Source organism: Bufo bufo, chromosome 3 (assembly GCF_905171765.1).
Source record: "Bufo bufo chromosome 3, aBufBuf1.1, whole genome shotgun sequence".
In the NCBI taxonomy this organism is placed as follows: Eukaryota; Metazoa; Chordata; class Amphibia; order Anura; family Bufonidae; genus Bufo; species Bufo bufo.
Genome location: NC_053391.1, coordinates 39,266,066 through 39,287,786, shown reverse-complemented (window position 1 = coordinate 39,287,786; position 21,721 = coordinate 39,266,066). Strand labels below are relative to the sequence as shown.

General features: G+C 44.2%; 1 protein-coding gene across 1 annotated transcript in view; it reads left to right on the top strand.

Annotated features, from left to right (window-relative positions):
- Positions 1–21,721, top strand: part of SIM2 (SIM bHLH transcription factor 2) — an 83,934-nt gene that overhangs the window by 44,990 nt on the left and 17,223 nt on the right. The window contains 5 exon segments of the mRNA XM_040421757.1: positions 1,059–1,167; positions 17,252–17,337; positions 19,452–19,491; positions 19,494–19,621; positions 19,624–19,655. Coding sequence (XP_040277691.1) covers positions 1,059–1,167; positions 17,252–17,337; positions 19,452–19,491; positions 19,494–19,621; positions 19,624–19,655 — 395 coding nt within the window.

Sequence of the window (21,721 nt, the reverse complement as noted above, 5' to 3'; positions counted from 1 at the left end):
GAAGAAACACGCAGAGAATGTACAAACTCCATGCAGATGTTTGTTGCCCATGGTTAGATTCGAACCCAGGATGGCAATATTGCAATTTAGCTATTTGACCCTTTGTCTCCTGCAATGGTACAATTCCTGGGTCTGCATTGTACATTACTCCATCACCCACCTACCCCTTTAGTTCCTGTAAGAAACTAGACCATAGTGGCAAGTGAATGGCTCCAAAGTCTCCTCCAAATTCTGCTGGATCCATTATTGTGTCAGAGGTTGGGCCCACTGAAGGATCCTCTGGTACTATGGTGGGCCAGTCCAACCCTGTCTTTAGCCTGACCTGAAGTATAATACATTAGAATTTTCTTTACTGGATGAGTTGCTTTGCTTAGAAGTCAACTGGCGGCATGAGCTATGTATGTTCTGTATTATCAGATAGGGTCCTCCATTCTCCAGAAGAATGAGCAAACATTGGCTTTACATTGGCCATTATAAGTATGGATTTAGAGGGGATTTTTTTTATAGTCTCGGGTTTGACTTCACAATGAGGAGTAGTAGAAGATTTAGCGGCCATGTCCGTATTACTCTCCTCCTTGATGATATTACACTGTTCTGCCAAGTGATTGGCTCCAAAGTCTCCTCCAAGCGGGGTTGTCTTCTGTGAGATCACAGTCTGGGCAAACTGGAGGACACTCTGGCATTGTGGTGGGCCCATCCAACTCTGTCCTTAGCATGAAGCATACTATTTTATTATATCTCTACAGGATGTGATGCTTTGCTTAGAAGTCAACTGGAGGCAGGAGCTATGTATGTTCATTATCAGAGAGGGTCCTCCATTCTCCAGAAGAAATAGCAAACATTGGCTTCTAAGTAAATGAATCCATTATAAGTGTGAAGAGGGGATTTTCTCTAACTCCTGGGATTTACTTCACTCTAAGGAGCAGTAGAAGATTTAGTGGCCGTGCCTGTATTACTCTCCTCATTGATGAAATTACACTGTTCCGCCGAGACGATAATTGAGACATTACATTCAGCTCAGGTATTGTCTGCTAACTCTATTTGTGTTCTCCTGGCAGGTGGAACTGACCGGTAATAGTATTTATGAATATATCCATCCTTCAGATCATGATGAGATGACGGCCGTACTGACAGCTCATCAGCCCCTTCACCCCCACTTATTACAAGGTACATTTCTATTACGTGCTGGAACAAGGCTCTCATATTACAGTCAGTTTTATTTGTGCGTTATATATTGGTGCCGTGCGACCGTTCAGCATTGTACCAGACAGCTCGTTGTGGAATATTGGATGAGGTGTAAGTGGAGGTTCATGTAGCATTGATCACTACATTGATGCAGATGCTGGAAAGCTGTAGGGTGCCTGGTCTACAGTTGGCCATAGATGATGTTATGATATTGATCCTAGATATTTTCATTGCTAGGATAAACACTATTGTCGCAAACTAACCTGAGGACAAAGAGTGAATCCTCTATGACCCTGGCGGAGAGCTAAGCTCTGGGGAATCCAAGGGATTTTTGCACCTTCCCCTTTAAAACTGGGGCACAGACTTTACTGCAGGGAATCTCTAGGACATAACTCTGGGGTAGTTTCCAACTGCAACTGCTGATGATGTGGCATACAGAACATCAGAATCAGAAGTGCGTTGTGGAGCCTGTGAGGGTGGAGAGCATTGGACTGTTGCCGGTGGAAATGAGGTTGGTCATAGCCTTCACGGTGGCTAATCCTTCTCCAACTCTTCCCAAGTCTTGGCTGCAGTGGTTGGAGGGATGCACCTATTCCTCCCCTCAAAACAAACTCTGGACTTTGTCTCCTGCCTGATGGTGGCTTGGGTGCCCTTGATGTTGGGTGAATAGGTGGCAGAAGAGCAGGCTCCAGGTCAGATGTGGAAATTAATGACCAGGCCAGCTTAGTTATTGTAAAATAAAGTCTCTCAGTCTCATTTAGTGAATAGATGATGGGTGTCACCGTGCAAATACAAGCAGCAGGCACTGTTTCCAAGTATTTCCCAGAGTAGGATTTCCCCAAAGCTGTGGATAGTGGCTAGTTATGATGGTCAACATCCCTGAGTCTCTTTTGATAGATACATACAATCTTCCCAAATCACCATAGACGTGAAATTTCTCTCAATATTTCTCAATATTAACTGTGGGTGCATTTTCCCTTTAGTTTAAGGCGTTCTCTGTATAAACTCACTAGCAGTTATGTCATGGTTCTAGGCTATGTTCTTTATTCTGGGATTGTTGTGTACATCTCCATGATCCCACATGGATTTGTGTCTTCCGCACCTGTATATATATATTTGGGTTGGTAAAAGCCATTTTAGATCATTAACCGTTTCATTTCCGCAGGGATTAGAAATCTGAGCCGCATTGTGTTTGTAGCGTTGGAATGTCTGACTGAGATGTTTGCCATGGGCCTTCGTTTTTATTTTGAAGAGATTTTACTCAGTCAAACAGCTCATTGTAATTCCAAACATAATATGACAACATTTTGGCTGAGCTCCTCAAGCTCTTAGAGACAATCTTGGAAAGACTAGCTAACCAAGAAAAGCACATTTTATGCGGCAAGCAGCTGTGTTGTAGGCAGGGAACATGCCAAGTGTGATAGAAATCTGTACGGAAGCCCTTGTACTTTGTAAACAGATTGTTATCACGCCCCTTAGACAACCCAGGTTTACCAGCTCATAAGTGTAATATCAGCCAATATCCACAATGCCAGGGCTGTGGTGCCCCCTGGTGACCACCATGTTCATCAAGGGTTCTCTTCACTAGTAGTGAGCCCCCCTCAGGCCGTTGCTTCTTGGGGATCGGTGCAGTGGAAAGGTTTGAAGAATCAGGCCAGAAGTAAAAGTATAAAAGTCTCTGTTTAATTAGGACAAAATATAACTGTCCCCAGATGATGAGGTAAGTGGCAGTTTCATGGCACCTCTGATGTGCTATCTTGCTGATATCTCTTTCCCTTGAACTTCTGGCTAACAGCTATAAACTAGCATTTGTGGATATAGGTGTCCACTGTTAAATGTAGACTTTGAGTTGGTCTGGCCTGGATGCTGTCTAGGTGATGGTTGTCTGAACTGTATTCCCTCACCTGCAGCAGGGTGTGTAAAGCTGTGGATCACTGGTCACACTGCTGTCTGTATGACACTGTAGCTTTTCAGTTATTCTGGTGGTTTTGGAGTCTCTCTGCTTTAGTGATATCACAGCGGAATGGGATTTCTTGCTGGCCCCTAAGACTAGTGTTGAGTGAATGAAACCATCCAAAGTGAAGTTTATGAAAAATAAAATTTCCAACTAATCCGAATTTCCTCGCACTTCGTGGTAACAAATATTTTTTTCCCTAAAATGGTGGCTACACATGTTAGAAAGTGAAAGTAAGAAGCCCGGGAATGAGAAATCCCCTATAGTTCCATGCAGACAGCCAATCAGCAGCAAGCCGGTCCTTGTGATGTCACAGCCCTTTAAAAGCCTCATCCCGCATGGTACCCGCCATTTCACTGTCAGCTGAGCATAGGGAGAGATCACAAGTGTCAGGGACAATGTTGCTAAAAGCTTATAATTGTAGAATATTGGGTAGGGAGGGTTGTTACACACTGTATGGAGAGCATGGGGTGAGCATAGGGAGACTGCAGGGACAGTGCAGGGACTGTAATCTGAAGCTGAAGGGATCCATAGAAGACAGCACCGTTTGCATCAATCCAAGTATAAGGCACAGAGCTATACAATTGTACAGTGTACTCCTTGTTTAATAGATAAAAAATTCTATTATGCCTTGATTCTCAAATTGGGGTGAATAACTTGTCTTGTTCTACTGTTAGTGAGGTGTCCACATTGACATTGAATAACATATTTTACATATACAGTTACTGTTACTGTAAAGTATGTCCAAAAGACAGTTGGAGCCCTCCAAAGGAACGGGCAGTGGCAAAAATGTTGCTAGAGCCGGCAGAAGTAGCAGCAGAAGAAGGGGTGGTGGCAGCAGCCACAGCAACAGGCCACCAGAGCTGACACTGTTATCCAGCTGTCGTGTTTTGACAACCAATGCCGCTGTCCTGGAATGGTTGACTTGGTCTTCAACATTATATGAACTGACCTCAGACACCCACAGCCATGAGTCTGTGTGCCCTCACCTGTTCTGAACCTGCCTCTTTCCTTTGCTGCTCCTTCTGCCGACAAATAATGTATGCCTCCTTCTCGGCTCCGCTTTTCGGAGAGGAAGATCTTATTGAGGACAGTCAGCAGCTACTGGCCAGCCCAGATTTGAAGATGATGTTCACTGCTTCGTCCTGTAGGCGTGAAACTAGCGATGGGAACAGGTGTTGCCATCGGCCAGGGACGCAGCCATGAGACTGGTGAGGGTGACATAAGTGACGAGCAGACAGTAGTGGATAATGATATAGTTGATCACACGTGGGAGCCGGGTAGAGAGGGTGTCATCATGGGATTAGAGTGGCGGCTTGCCTGTGCAACAGGGGCAGGGTGGCTGCGTGTGGCTGAGCCAGCAGGGTGCAAGCGTGGCCGTGAGCCATCAGGGTGGCAACAGTGTGAGATCTGGAGCCAGAGGTGCCCAGGTTAAACTATCTGATACTCAGGAGCCTTCCTGTCCGGTAACAATTAGCGGTGCACAACTTCACAGAGGAAGTGGCAGACAGTCAGCATGGAATGGTGAGGGTAAAATGCCACACTCAGTGGTGTTTGAATTTTTCATCAAGAGACTTGAGGACGACAGCCTGGGCCTATGTAGGATCTGTGGGCATAAGGTGAAGCGTGGCCAGGGTGCCAATGTCCTGAGGCTCCTCCTCCTCATCTCGTATTTCACCCGTAATCGATCACCGAGGCGATTGCAAAGAAACAACCAGGGGCATAACTATAGGGGAAGCAGGGGAAGCGGCTGCTTTGGGGCCCTGACCAAGAAGGGGCCCATCCAGGAGGAGGAGGACTAAAAGATTTTTGTTAGGGCCTCCTCAACAGTATTACACAATTAAATTATATACAGTGGCAGTATAGACAGTGTATAAAACGGATGGAACAACTGCCGGCCCTGGTCTGAGAGAGCGATCTTTACTAGCCACAGGAATTGGGGCAGCATGAAAGGAAGGGGTTGCAAAAAAATTACTGGGGGAGGGGGGCCCCATTCAACAATTTTCTGTGGGGCCCAGTCATTTCTAGCTACGCCACTGGAAACAACAGTATTACTGTACTAATCCAACAGCGCAGAAGCTGATTGTGCTCCTGGCCAAGTTGCTGGTACTACAGTCCCTCCCTTTCCATGTGGTTGACTCTTCACATTTCAGAGAACTGATGGCTTGTGCCGAGCCAAGGGTGAGAGACCCAAGCCAGTCTACTACTTCTCTGTACCAGCCCTGCATATGTACGTACAGCAGAAGTTGGGGCAGTCCTTCAGCCTGTTGGTGTCTGGTACAGTTCATGGCACCGCCGACGTGTGGAGTTGTAACTATGGTCAAAAGCAATTTATGTCCTTTATGGCCCACTGGGTAAATGTGGTTCCTGCCCAGGGACACCAGCAACTTGGCCAGGTGATGGCAATGCCGCCTCCCCGTTCTCATGCTGTGATTCCGGAGCCAATGTCCTCCTCTGCATCCTCATCCTCCACCTTGTCCTCAGTCTCCACTGTAGGCACAGTTCTGAGTGGTCCTCCAGCATACCACCTATGCAGAGCAAGGTGGTGTCACGCTGTTCTGTTCCTGGCCACCCTGGGCAACCTTCATCAAGAAATCAAGTCCTGGCTGTCTCTTTGCCAACTGAAGATTGGAACCATGGTCACCGATTACGGCACTGTGTCAAGATGGGCTAACCCATGCACCCTGCATGGCGCATGTCTTTAATCTGGATGTAAGCCGGTTCCTGAAGTCTTCCACCCAACTACAAGGCATCTTGAAAATGGCCAGGAAACAATGCATGCACTTTAGCAACTCTTACCGTGCAAAACATGACCTCCTGAAGATGCAAAGGCAGAATGGTGACCCAGCAACATTGCCTCATATGTGACGTTTCCACACGTTGAAACTCCACCCTCCACATGTTGGACCAACTATATGAGCAGAGGAAGGTCGTGAATGATTTCTTGATGATGCAGGCAGACAGGGTAACTCTCCTTTGTAACTGCTAGGTTAGCTAGTGGCAGCTCATGCATGACACCTGCCGTTTGCTCAGACTCTTTGAGGAGGCCACTTTATTTGTCAGTCTCCTGGACTATGGGATGAATGACATAAATCTGGCTGGCCAGGGGACATTACACTTACATATCACGGCCACCTGAGCCCTGTGGGGTCTGAAATGGCAGAGGAGGATGAGGACGAGGACAATAATGCCCAGGAATTGTATAAAGAAATAGGTGGTTTATCTGCCCAAGTGACAGGAGGAGCATGAGGAGCTGGAGGGTGATGGGGAAGACCAGGCAGATGACCCCGACAGACCATGGCAGTATGCTGTGGAGATGGAGGCAGGGAGTCCCTCCGATTCCCTTGCGCAAATGCCCAGATGCATACTGAGTTGCTTGTGTAGTGACAGCCGTATTATCACCATTCGGCAGAGGGGTGACTACTGGGTCTCCACAATGTTAGACCCTTTATGGGAGAATCTTTGGCCACTACACAGTTCGGTACATTATACCTGATGCTAACATTGACCTGTAAGTCTGAGTTCACACTTAATTTATTTGGTCAGCAGTTACTGTATGGTAAGGCCAATCCTACTCTCAGATAAGGTTTCATGAAAAGATCTGCACCTGTTCTGTTTTTTTGACCCGTAACTGACCAAATAAGTGAAGTGTGAACTGAGCTTAATAGTGACGCACAGTCATTTTAAATCTAACAGAAGTAATTCAAAAGCAGGTGTTTGCTCTGCTACAACATGGCCTAAAAGAACCTTTTTTTTTTTTCTCCACTACTTTATTGGCACTGCCTCCATGTCCTTCTTTTGTTTCACAAAAAAGTCATTGGGACACAGGTCTTGCAGGGGCACAGAGTGTTTTTTGTTTTCTTTTACTAAAGACTGCTGTATGCTTTTCTTGTGGTTTAGCTAGGTGTTCGATAGGACTGTTTCTGGCCTGCACATGATGTGTACGTCCATACACTGTGTGAGACGTAGATGTCATACTGACGCAGAGTAACTGCTTCAGTACCAGAAATGACTAGCTATGCATGTTGCTGCAATGCAGTTATATACACCTGGATACATTCTTCCTGCAGGCCCAGATATTGCTGATTTAATTAGCTTTGTGACGAATTCATTCGGAACAAAGCAAATTTTTGGGAAATTTTTTTAAAACTTTGCTCATTTCTACCTAAGACCCTATGAGTAGGAACAATTGGTCATGCTTCCTTTCTCCTCACTGGCCTAGCTAGAACTCCCCCTCCTTGCAGGAAGTAGGACCAACCCACTCCTAACAAGAGGTGGTTAACCCTGTCCCTGCCAACCATCCCTGCCAACATGCTGGTGTACTTACATACAGTACATAAAATGTAAAAGCATTACAATACATAACACACTAAACAATTGCAGATGCCCTCAGGTCTGGGGTACTGCACAACACATCTCATAAGGGGATACCTTATTGTGTGTGATTTTATTCTTGATTGCCCCTTCTATTTTGGTGGGCCACTGCCAAACACTTGCAGTTTTTCCGGCCTCCAGGAAATAGAGTTTTCCAACCCTCACCAGGATCTTCAGTGTCAGTTGTAGGTCCCAGGAAGAGCCAGGTGGGGCAGTGTTGCTGTCTGGTGGTGCTGCCATAAGTAGGAGCTTATAATGGGTGGAGGTGCCAGGAAGTTGAATAAGTGTTTAGCTCTGACCAGCAGCCAAAGGAGCCTGCTACCACTGCTGTGATAGTACCAGGTTCGAACCATTTTGTGGCTATAGCTCCTCTGCAGACTTATGGGTCTCCTTGGTTATAAACTACAAACAAATGCTATGGTAGACTGATCCTGCAGCATATGTGCCACATGCCGCCACGTGGGTGGGGGGAGCGGCACACGGGGAGAGGAAGGGAGTGGTGCTCGCTGCCAGTTTAACGGTTTCCTACCTATATACATAGCCTCTATACACAGTGCATAGATCTTATTCAGTATCACAGTAAGCATTTCAACAGCTTTTAAAGTGTGATAGCAGTAAATCCCTGTCCAGACGGCCCTCCGTGATAATATATTTTCTTTCCTATAAATACCTACAAAACATTTATTGATAAGGCTTGTTGAGGTGATAATGAACCAGAGGGAGAGTCTTCAACCTCTGGGGAATTGGGAAAAACAGTAGTTTGTATTGATACAGCTGACTGAATAAGTATTAATCATCTAATTATTGGTGCTTCAATTTGTGCAGGGAGTTAGTGGTATAAGAGGGGAAGAGAGAGCTGCTTTATTCAGGATGCTCATTAGCTGCTGCTGAGAACAAACACTTATGAATATTAGCAATCTGAACAGAAAAATGTGAGGATTTTGTATTAGAGTTAGTTCACAGATGTGAGTTTTTATTTTCTTCCTTCGTGTTTGATATTGAGGTGAATTTTCTATTCTGCATCATTTCAGTTCTTATTGTGATTTCTACCTTTTGCATTGCATAGGTGAAATCCACCCAAAACATACTTGTACGTCATATGAAATTTGTTATAAATTTGCTGAGAAATTTACAGTAGCAATAAAACATTTTTAGAGTTTTTCGTATTTAAAAATGGCCGACTCCAGGCCGCGTCAACCTATAAAGACAACATTTCCAATCTATCATATTTAAATATTGTATGTGGCAGAATTGAACATTATGAATAGTGTAAACCAAAGGGGACATAAACCACGGGGCCAGACGCTGGGCGGCTTTCTGTGTATCAAAGGCCGCACCAATCTCCGAAGGCTCTGGCTCCCTAGATGAAGTATTAAAACCAGCTGCTGGTGTTTGCGGACAATGTGATAGAAATTATTTCTGATCTCTCCATCATCTACCAGTTCAAGCATCCAATCTGCTCGCATCACACTTGTCGTTCTCCAGCAGACAGACGTCCTTTACCCATAATTTACTTCCACCACATTAAAGAAACAAGAAGTCCTTGGTGGTTCCAGTACATGTAATGCTGTCTGAATATACAGAGATAGCGGGGTCCTGTCCCTGGGACTAAAAAGGCACGTTTTATTAGTATTAAAAGAGCAACTGTGCAATTACATTTATAAATGGGTGTAGTGAGTATAAATATACTAAAAATGGTCCATTATGCCTTTTCCATAATTGTTTTTTTTACCCCTTCACACTAACATTTAGTATTGTAGTTTTTTTTATTTTCATTTGCATGTTTGATTTTCCTTTTTTATGGTCATATCAGGCAAATTTTGCTTTATTTACAACTTTATGACTAAGGGTACTTTCCCATTAGCGGCAGGGGAGTCCGGCAGGCTGTTTTCCGGCGGGTGAATAGCCTTTCGGATCCGTCCTGACGCTAGTTCACGTGTGCCCCCGGACTGCCACTCTGTCTCCATTTACTATAATGGGGACGGAGGCGGAGTTCCGGCGGCAGCACGGCAGCGCACGGCGAGAGTCAGCCGGACTAAAAGTACTGCATGTTGTAGTTTTAGTCCGGCTGCCTCTCGCCATGCGCTGCCATGCTACCGACGTAACTCTGCCCCTGCCCCCATTATAGTCAATGGGGACGGATCGGCAGCCCGGGTGCACACGTGAACTAGCGGCAGGACGGATCTGACCGGCTGTTCACCCGCCAGAACGCTGCTCACCAGCCGGAACAGCCTGCCGGACTCCCCTGACGCTAGTTTGAAACTAGCCTAAGGCTATTTTCGCATTAGCATTTTTTGCAGATCTGTCATTGATCTGCAAAAACGCTTCCGTTACAATAATACAACCGCATGCATCCGTCATGAACGGACTCGGTTGTATTATGTCTTCTATAGCCATGATCCGTCATGAACACCATTGAAAGTCAATGGGGGACGGATCCATTTTCTATTGTGTCAGAGAAAACTGATCCGTCCCCATTGACTTACATTGTGTGTCAAGATGGATCCGTCTTGCTCCGCACCACATCGCGGACAGAAAAACGCTGCTTGCAGCATTTTGGTGCATTCCGTTTCGTTCAGTTCAGTTTTGTCCCCATTGACAATGAATGGGGACAAAACGGAAGCGTTTTCTTCCGCTATTGAGATCCTATGACGGATGTCAATAGCGGAATTGAAGACGCTAATGTAAAAGTAGCCTAAATATTATGGACAATAATAGATTTAATATACAGCAAAAATCGCATTTGAATTTCTATCGATTTCACAATTATTACCTTTTTTGCTTTTTTGGGGTAAGAAAGGAGGTCACGATTCTTTCCACCAAATTATTACATACCATTTACATTAAAGGGGTTATGACAGGAAAAAGTATTACTATGCTATGAATAGGACATTTTAAAAGAAGTGTTATTGCAATTGTAAGGTTTTTATTTGTCCATTACATTTTCCTGTCCGGTAACGCCCCCTGCTGTTTACCCTGGTCCACCTTCTAATAGACTGACATGCTCAGGGTCTTCCCTGCTGTCTTCCTCCTCTCGGTGCCGATGTCCTTATCGTTTCATTCATCTCTATTCCTAAATTCATAGAAGAATATTGTTACGGACAATGGTTGAGGAACCACTGTGCCAACTAACTGGTTTGACTTAAGGTCAGTCCTGAGGGCATTATCCTGACAGTCCTCTGGTTTTTACCCCTTAAACCCTATACAGGGATCTGGACTTTACTGCAGGAGAGACACCAGGCCATTACCTCTTGGAGTAGTCCTGTTGTAGTTGGCAACTGACGTACAGATGTCAGAGATTCCAGTGCAATGCACAGAGCAGACAGACAGAACCAGGGAAAGAATAGACTGGCAGAGTACATGCGAGACTAAGACAATCACAGACTGAACAAGATAAGGTCAGGCACACAGAATACATAAAAACCTAGGGAACAGACACCGGGGAATGGCAAACAGAACTTACACCCTGTACAGAATTATTAGGCAAATGAGTATTTTGACCACATCATCCTCTTTATGCATGTTGTCTTACTCCAAGCTGTATAGGCTCGAAAGCCTACTACCAATTAAGCATATTAGGTGATGTGCATCTCTGTAATGAGAAGGGGTGTGGTCTAATGACATCAACACCCTATATCAGGTGTACATAATTATTAGGCAACTTCCTTTCCTTTGGCAAAATGGGTCAAAAGAAGGACTTGACAGGCTCAGAAAAGTCAAAAATAGTGAGATATCTTGCAGAGGGATGCAACACTCTTAAAATTGCAAAGCTTCTGAAGCGTGATCATCGAACAATCAAGCGTTTCATTCAAAATAGTCAACAGGGTCGCAAGAAGCGTGTGGAAAAACCAAGGCGCAAAATAACTGCCCATGAACTGAGAAAAGTCAAGCGTGCAGCTGCCAAGATGCCACTTGCCACCAGTTTGGCCATATTTCAGAGCTGCAACATCACTGGAGTGCCCAAAAGCACAAGGTGTGCAATGCTCAGAGACATGGCCAAGGTAAGAAAGGCTGAAAGACGACCACCACTGAACAAGACACACAAGCTGAAACGTCAAGACTGGGCCAAGAAATATCTCAAGACTGATTTTTCTAAGGTTTTATGGACTGATGAATTGAGAGTGAGTCTTGATGGGCCAGATGGATGGGCCCGTGGCTGGATTGGTAAAGGGCAGAGAGCTCCAGTCCGACTCAGACGCCAGCAAGGTGGAGGTGGAGTACTGGTTTGGGCTGGTATCATCAAAGATGAGCTTGTGGGGCCTTTTCGGGTTGAGGATGGAGTCAAGCTCAACTCCCAGTCCTACTGCCAGTTTCTGGAAGACACCTTCTTCAAGCAGTGGTACAGGAAGAAGTCTGCATGCTTCAAGAAAAACATGATTTTCATGCAGGACAATGCTCCATCACACGCGTCCAAGTACTCCACAGCGTGGCTGGCAAGAAAGGGTATAAAAGAAGAAAATCTAATGACATGGCCTCCTTGTTCACCTGATCTGAACCCCATTGAGAACCTGTGGTCCATCATCAAATGTGAGATTTACAAGGAGGGAAAACAGTACACCTCTCTGAACAGTGTCTGGGAGGCTGTGGTTGCTGCTGCACGCAATGTTGATGGTGAACAGATCAAAACACTGACAGAATCCATGGATGGCAGGCTTTTGAGTGTCCTTGCAAAGAAAGGTGGCTATATTGGTCACTGATTTGTTTTTGTTTTGTTTTTGAATGTCAGAAATGTATATTTGTGAATGTTGAGATGTTATATTGGTTTCACTGGTAAAAATAAATAATTGAAATGGGTATATATTTGTTTTTTGTTAAGTTGCGTAATAATTATGCACAGTAATAGTCACCTGCACACACAGATATCCCCCTAAAATAGCTAAAACTAAAAACAAACTAAAAACTACTTCCAAAAATATTCAGCTTTGATATTAATGAGTTTTTTGGGTTCATTTAGAGCATGGTTCTTGTTCAATAATAAAATTAATCCTCAAAAATACAACTTGCCTAATAATTCTGCACTCCCTGTAGGTCAGAATTTAGACATAGAACAAGCACTGAACGGACAAGGTCAGGAACTAAAAAATTCATGGAACAGACACTGGGGAATGGCAAACAGAACTTAGGTCAGAATTTAGACATAGAACAAGCACTGAACAAGACAAGGTCAGGAACTAAAAAATTCCATGGAACAGACACTGGGGAATGGCAAACAGAACTTAGGTCAGAATTCAGACACAGAACAAGCACTAAACAAGACAAGGTCAGGCACAAAAAAATCCATGGAACAGACACAGAACAAGCAGACAGAATCTGAACAGAGCCAAACAGAACTTGGAGAATCCAGGCAGACAGAATTTAGGCAGGACACAGAACTCAGAATATATACCAGAGGAAATGAACATCTAAGACAAACAGCTGCACACACAGAGCCAGGGAAAGTTAACTCTAGCAGTGCTGAACTGAGGTGAGATACAATGCATAATGGCACCAATTCACACACAATAAACCGACACCAGGATGCACAGAACAGTGGCAAACATGAACAGCCATTGAGCACAATGACCCAAATTCAAACCCACAAAACCAACACGTAAAATACCAATGTAACAAATGTAACTATCTTTTTCTACACAGCGAAGAAAGAAATTGTGGGGGCATTGCATACCACATATATGTCTTGGGCTGTATGTGAGGGACTATTTTCTATGCATGGGAGGAAGTGATTAGCAATAGCTAATTACAAATCGCGGACTATATGAAATCAATGGTAGTTCTACTCTTCATCTGGGCTGCAGATATTGAGGACCTATCATTAGGATCATCAATATCAGATTGCTGAAGCCTGCTGTTTCGGTCTGCCAGGTACTAGACCCCCACCAATCTGATATTGATGACTTATCCTGACCCCTTTAAATAAAGAAGTGTGAGGCCAAACGAAGGCTATATATATAACATTTTACACTCCTTCCCTTGTTCTATAGACTATTCCTGTAAGAATCCCCTTCGTACATGAGCAGCAATGTAACCATTATCCAGATCCTGGACGCTAATCGTACATGATACATGAAGTCACCGCACAATATGTGTTAAAGGGAAGGCTAAGAATTTCCTTCAGTGACATTATACAGTCTTTGCAGTTCGTGTTTCCAGTTGTGAAATTTCATAATGTAACCGGAGTCCGGTGGGGGTGATATTCCACACCGCAGTCTGTTCCCTGACATCCCCCCGGCCATATTCCCTCTGTTTGATGAATATTTATACAGACAACGGCGACTCCTGCAAACAATACGGTATTGGATATACAGCGGTGGGGTTTTCGGAGAAATCTGCGCGTAATCCCCATGATCTGAGCACGAGCTGGAACACAGGGTGAATAGTCATATGGGGAGTAAATCCTGTTACTACACAGAGTGCTGATCTGCTACAGTGTAACAGGCGGCATAGAGGCAGCAAAACTCACACTCGGCAGGATCCCCCAGTATAGTCAATGGGGTCTGGCGGTGAACGGCAGTATCCGGCTAGGCCCAGATCTGGTGATCTCCGGCAGGACGTTCTCTATGGGAACAGCGTCTTGGATAAACAGAGGTGTGAACCTACCCTAAGGGGCGTGTCTATCTCTGATAATGTCTAAGGGGTGTGTCTATCTCTGCTAATGTCTAAGGGGCGTGTCTATCTCTGATAATGTCTAAGGGGCGTATCTATCTCTGATAATGTCTAAGGGGCGTGTCTATCTCTGATAATAACTAAAGGGTGTGTCTATCTGATAATATCTAAGGGGTGTGTCTATCTCTGATAATATCTAAGGGGTGTGTCTATCTCTGATAATGTCTAAGGGGTGTGTCTATCTCTGATAATGTCTAAGGGGTGTGTCTAATTGATAATATCTAAGGGGTGTGTCTATCTCTGATAATGTCTAAGGGGTGTGTCTATCTTTGATAATATCTAAGGGGTGTGTCTATCTCAGATAATGTCTAAGGGGTGTGTCTATCTCTGATAATGTCTAAAGGGTGTGTCTATATGATAATGTCTAAGGAGTGTGTCTATATGATAATGTCTAAGGGGTGTGTCTATCTGATAATGTCTAAGGGGTGTGTCTATCTGATAATATCTAAGGGGTGTGTCTATCTCTGATAATATCTAAGGGGTGTGTCTATCTCTGATAATGTCTAAGGGGTGTGTCTATCTCAGATAATGTCTAAGGGGTGTGTCTATCTTTGATAATCTCTAAGGGGTGTGTCTATCTCAGATAATGTCTAAGGGGTGTGTCTATCTCTGATAATGTCTATGGGGTGTGTCTATCTGATAATATCTAAGGAGTGTGTCTATATGATAATGTCTAAGGGGTGTGTCTATATGATAATGTCTAAGGGGTGTGTCTATCTGATAATATCTAAGGGGTGTGTCTATATCTGATAATGTCTAAGGGTCGTGTCTATCTCTGATAATGTCTAAGGGGTGTGTCTATCTCTGATAATCTCTAAGGGGTGTGTCTATCTCAGATAATGTCTAAGGGGCGTGTCTATCTCTGATAATGTCTAAGGGGCATGTCTATCTCTGATAATGTCTAAGGGGTGTGTCTATCTGATAATGTCTAAGGGGTGTGTCTATCTCAGATAATGTCTAAGGGGTGTGTCTATCTCTGATAATATCTAACGGGTGTGTCTATCTCTGATAATGTCTAAGGGGTGTGTCTATCTCAGATAATGTCTAAGGGGCGTGTCTATCTCTGATAATGTCTAAGGGGCGTGTCTACCTCTGATAATGACTAATGGGTGTGTCTATCTCTGATGAAGTCTAAGAGGTGTGTCCATCGCTGATAATGTCAAAGGGGCATGTCTATCTCTGATAATGTCTAAGGGGTGTGTCTATCTGATAATGTCTAAGGGGCGTGTCTATCTCTGATAATGTCTAAGGGATGTGTCTATCTCTGATAATGTCTAAGGGGTGTGTCTATCTCTGATAATGTCTAAGGGGCGTGTCTACCTCTGATAATATCTAACGGGTGTGTCTATATCTGATGAAGTCTCAAAGAAGTGTCTATCTCAAACCTATGGGAAATTTCTGTAGCCATGTATGTGAATATTGAATTGGCCTAGTTTAAATTTAGGAAAATAACCATGTCGGGTACATAAAATTCTTAATACTCTATGTTGTGCCATTTCTTTATTATTCCTACTAATAATGTTTATGAATGAATTACTAGCAGTTTGCAATGGAGACAAAGATGGGTGTTACCAGTTGGGGGTGTGTCCTTGCACAGTCTGACACTGGCAACACTGATTGGATAGTATCAGACTATGCAGGGGAACACTCCAAACTGGTAACACCCAAGCGCTATAAAGACATGTTGGTGCTATATAAATAAAGATTATTATTATTAGTTGGAAATTCATAAACTTCTAGTAGGAATAATAGAGGAATGTCATAAGAATAGATGCTCCAGAATTGTTAATACATGGGTAATGCTAGTAGTTATTAACACAGACATGTTAAGGATATAACCCGCACAAAAGGCCAACATTTTTATCCTATTACTCAAAAGCAATTTGTGCAAAAACTTACAAAAAGAAGAATTTCAAAGTAAGAAGCTGTATTCCATCTTATAGCTTTGTAGTGGAGAAGCCTGGAAAAGGCATTTATTACGTGTGACCCTCAGTGTGAGGTTCCCAGAATCCCCAAGATATCCTTTTCTAATGAGAGAGAAGCCGGTAAAGCTTGGGAGAAATTATGTCCAAAATGACTATTATTACTACATTAACCTCTGTGCTAAGGAATATTGGATGTGACACCGTAAATGGATAGCCCGTAATTTACTGAGAGGCCGTATTTACCGAAATCATGCCTAATCCCCAAACCTAAAACCCTGTGTAGCCTTGTATTGCTGGTGTACCTACAGTAACTACAAAGTGGTGTCTACGCGGATGGGAATCCAGTGATAATCTCACAGTTTAATTTCATAACAAAGAATAATCTTAAAGGGATCCAGTCAAGTGGAGCGTCAAAACACGGAAAAACGTGGATGCTAGGAGTTATGCACAAGACTGTATCCGTTTTGCGGTCCGCAGAATACAGATACCGTCCATGCCTTTTTTGCGGACACATTGTGACTTGGGTCTGCGGTCTGCACTTTGCAGCCAGGTATAGGACGCGTTCAATCTCCTTTTTTCGGAACGGACATACGGGATGAGGAAAGTGCACAGTCTATCGGTGTGCTTTCCGCATCCGTATGTCCATTCCGCAAAAAGAATCATGGACCCATTGAAGTCAATGGGTCAGCAAAAAAAAAATGCAGCACACAGACCGCATACGTATTTTGCGGACCCGTGGTTTGAGGACCGCAAAACGGATACAGTCCTGTGTCAAATAACTCCTAGCATCCGCAGTTTGACGTAAGCCTCTTTTTAAGCTTTCATCCACACGACCGTATGTATTTTGCGGTCCTTAAATTTTCGGATCTGCAAAACACGGATATCAGCCGTGTGCGTTCCGCATTCTTGGCCCTTTGATAGAAATACCTATTAGTGTCTGCAATTGCGGACAAGAATAGGACATGCTCTATCTTTTTGGCGGGGTTGCAGAACGGAACTACGGATGTGCCATCTTTTGCGGCCTTGATATGAATGGTTCCGCAAACATTCCGCAAAATTGCGCAACACATGCGGGCCCAGAACTACGGTCGTGTGAATGCCCCCTAAGGCTCCACATTCTTTGTGACACGCCATTCTGTTCTTCTTGCAGAATATGAAATCGAACGGTCGTTTTTTCTGCGGATGAAATGTGTTTTGGCGAAAAGAAATGCAGGACTCACCTGTAGCGGATACAAGGTAAGTGCACTCGCTGCGGAGGACATGCACACGCACATCGCAGTTTGATTGAGTGACGGGGTTGCTGACTGGAATGATAGATACAGATACACATAACATTCAGGCTGCAGGAGTTTTTATAAAAATGAACTCACCCAGCGTCATTCCTGGCCTGGTCTGGGATAAAAGAAGACCTGTCACCCCCCTGACATGTCTGTTTTATTAAAAACTTACCCCCACCCCAAAAAAGTGCTGGAGAATATTTTTAGAACTGTATATTGTGCTATTCCTCTGTTATTGCTCCTAGAAATGTATGACTACACTGACAAGTGGGTCTTACCATTCTCTTCGGCAAAGGGGTGTGCCCCTACACAATTTGGCACTGGTTTCACTCACCGGACAGTGTCAGTGTGTGTGAAGGAACGCAACCCCAACTGGTAGCAACCAGGTGTCAATGTATTCATAAATTTCAGGGAGGAATAACAGAGGAACGGCATAACGCATAGTTCTAGATGTTCCAGAATTGTTATTTCATGGTAAAAACAAAACAGACAGGTCCTCTTCAACAAAACCTACGTTTCTCTGTAGTCTAGCCGGGTAGGCCTAGCTTCCGTAAATGCAGCTTATTTGGAGGGGCACTTGAGGAAGAGGCAGCAAACCGTAAGATAACTAGTAATGCCATCAGCTGAGAAGTGGATACAAATATATCCGGTCTCGACAATGCTCTGTGAGTGAAACCTACAAGGCTCCAGGCTGATACATTGGGTAGCCAGAGGTGCACCTAGCCTTTCTGCTGCCTGAGGCGAAAAACTGAAAACGGTGGACCCCCCAATGCCAATTTCTTAACCTAACCCCTTTGCCGCAATGAAAACGCTCATTGCCCATGGCCCTTCGCTGCCCCCCTCTTACCCAACCTGGTGCTGCCTCACCCTGCCTCATTGGTGTGCACCCCTGATTGTAGCAAACTACCAGAGATGTGGTGCAGCTGCTGCGAGGTTTTCAGCTCACAGAGTCATTGTCTAGACTGGATGCAATGGTATCTACTTCTCAGATGAGAGCAGGACTTGCTATGGCAGGGTTACTGCTTCTGAATGTTTGCTGATCATGAAAATCGAGAGGGATTAGAAAGCTGGGAGGAGTTTTTAACCTAAAATGAGAAGGGAGGAAAAAATCACGGACGGTGCCGCTAAATTCGGGACAGTTGGGCAGATATCTGACTGTGACGTCTCTGGCCAAGGATGTGCCTTCTCTTCAAACAGCTGATCAGCGGAGGTGCCAGGAGTTGTAAACCCCCCACCGAAGACTTATCGATGACCTATCCTGAGACCCCCTTTAAACGTTGACTGGCAGTAACTCATAGTTGCCAACTGTCTTGATTTGCCGGGGCTGTCCCTGATTTTCAGAGACAATCCTGGCAAATTTGTGATGCCCCCCAGCCAAATATGGGGCATGACTAACATAAACCCCGCCCAGAAGACATCCGCTTATAGGCAGGGGTTTTATGTTAAATTTAGCAAATTTACTGGGACTGTCTCTGAAAATCAGGTACAGTCCTGGAAAATTTAGGATTCGGGTTCGAGGCGTTTCCCGAGGTAGGACTTATATGCTCCGATTTTCCCAACTGAAATGTTGGTATGCATGGTAACTGCACAGAGTATTTCTCTCCTAAGTGTTTTGTGTCCCAGAACTCTCCTAAACAGGAAATACCTGGTAGCTACTTCCTGTCAGCCATATTACCTCTCAAGGCCCTAATATTTTTGTCACCCAGTCGGTCCTATAGCCATCCCTGGTAGTCAATCACATGGAGAAAACCGAATCAAGCCCTGAATGTGAAACGTCATCTAGTGTCATTGACAATAAATGTATTTGTCCCTTAGGGACGGACAGGAAGTAGCTAACTTCTCCTCCTAGTTGGATCGAAGAGAAGTCAATATCTCATGGCAAAGCTAATTGGAAAAAATTGCCATTTTTCAACAAAAATACCAGTTCTGTTGGGTGTCCTGATTCTCGCTCTGTGTCCGGAGACATGTTCTACTTGTAATGTTCGGGTAACAGGGGGCGCAGCGGATATCAAATACTTGTGTGTGGCCGGTGTGTTTAGTGTATATGTGATATGTTTTATCTTTATATAACAGGTGATTCACTGCAGTGGGTATCTGAAAATAAGGCAGTATATGCGGACATTTCTTTATATGACTCCTGCTATCAAATTGTAGGGCTAGTGGCTGTGGGTCAGTCGTTACCACCCCCGAGCGCCATCACAGAGATCAAACTGCACAGTAACATGTTTATGTTCCGAAGCGAGTCCTGGATCTCAAACTCATTTTCCTGGACTCAAGGTAAGCAGCCATGTAAAATGAGTATTTCCTAGTATACCGAAACACGTTGTATCGCCACTTATCGTGTGTTTATTGTCATGTTGCATGGTTCATGTATGGCGACACACTAAGGTTCCGTATTATAGACCTCTAGGCAATACGCTGGAAGGTGCCTTCCGTTGCTGCCCCCCATATGGTGTTGTTATACAGTCTGAAAAAAAAAACCGGACCATAGAGCGTCTAATTATAAGCACCACAGTGCCCTACTAATTGTGCCATATGCTGCCCAAATAACTCTTCCATATAGTTGCCCAAATAGTGATCCTATGTCGTCAGGGGTGGGATTCAGATTTTTAACAACAGGTTCCCTTCTCAATGGCGGACACGCAGCGTCACGACACATGTTTACATATACAGTACATACACCATATATATGCAACACACATACACATAAAGACACCATATACAGTACAGACCAAAAGTTTGGACACACCTTCTCATTCAAAGAGTTTTCTTTATTTTCATGACTATGAAGGCATCAAAACTATGAATTAACACATGTGGAATTATATACATAACAAACAAGTGTGAAACAACTGAAAATATGTCATATTCTAGGTTCTTCAAAGTAGCCACCTTTTTGCTTTGATTACTGCTTTGCACACTCTTGGCATTCTCTTGATGAGCTTCAAGAGGTAGTCCCCTGAAATGGTCTTCCAACAGTCTTGAAGGAGTTCCCAGAGATGCTTAGCACTTGTTGGCCCTTTTGCCTTCACTCTGCGGTCCAGCTCACCCCCAAACCATCTCGATTGGGTTCAGGTCCGGTGACTGTGGAGGCCAGGTCATCTGGCGCAGCACCCCATCACTCTCCTTCATGGTCAAATAGCCCTTACTTTCAAAGTTTTCCCAATTTTTTCGGCTGACTGACTGACCTTCATTTCTTAAAGTAATGATGGCCACTCGTTTTTTCTTTACTTAGCTACTTTTTTCTTGCCATAATACAAATTCTAACAGTCTATTCAGTAGGACTATCAGCTGTGTATCCACCTGACTTCTCCTCAACGCAACTGATGGTCCCAACCCCCATTTATAAGGCAAGAAATCTCACTTATTAAACCTGACAGGGCACACCTGTGAAGTGAAAAACCATTTCAGGGGACTACCTCTTGAAGCTCATCAAGAGAATGCCAAGAGTGTGCAAAGCAGTAATCAAAGCAAAAGGTGGCTACTTTGAAGAACCTAGAATATGACATATTTTCAGTTGTTTCACACTTGTTTGTTATGTATATAATTCCACATGTGTTAATTCATAGTTTTGATGCCTTCAGTGTGAATCTACAATTTTCTTAGTCATGAAAATAAAGAAAACTCTTTGAATGAGAAGGTGTGTCCAAACTTTTGGTCTGTACTGTACATGGTACACATACACATAAATACCCCATATATACACTACACACACATACCACCCAACTAAAGAGCTAAACTATCAGTGGTGCGCAAAGCAATGAAAGGGAACATCTCCAGCTGCCCTGCCGCCGCCAGAGCACCGGATCGAGACTCAGCCAGCAACACGGTTCTCCAATCCAATTGTAATATTAACAACTGGATCTAGAGAACTGGAGGCAACTGGCTGAATCCCATGCCTGGGTGTAGTACTACCACCATACACTGCAAAAATAATGCATTGGAGGTGTTTAAGTAGCAGAATGTAAATACCACCGCACAGTACTCATATAATACCGCTATACAGTGATCACATAAGAGCTCCATATGTAAAGTAACCTAATAACTGTGCTATATGATGCTGTTATATAATTAAAGAAGTTGTCCGGGCTAATGATATTGCTCCACTGCATGAGATTGGTGTCGGTCCAACACCTGGCACCCCTACTGATCAGCTGTTTCGGGAAGCGGCGGTACAGGAAGCTATACAGTGTGGAGCGTAAGCAAAAGGCTTTGTACAGTTTGTAGTTACTGGCACCAGCGTGTTGCCATTTATTGGAATGGGAGCTATGCTGCAGTACCCTGGTACTGCCACTACACGTGTACAGAGCTGGGACCACGGGTGCCCGAACCAGCTGATCAGT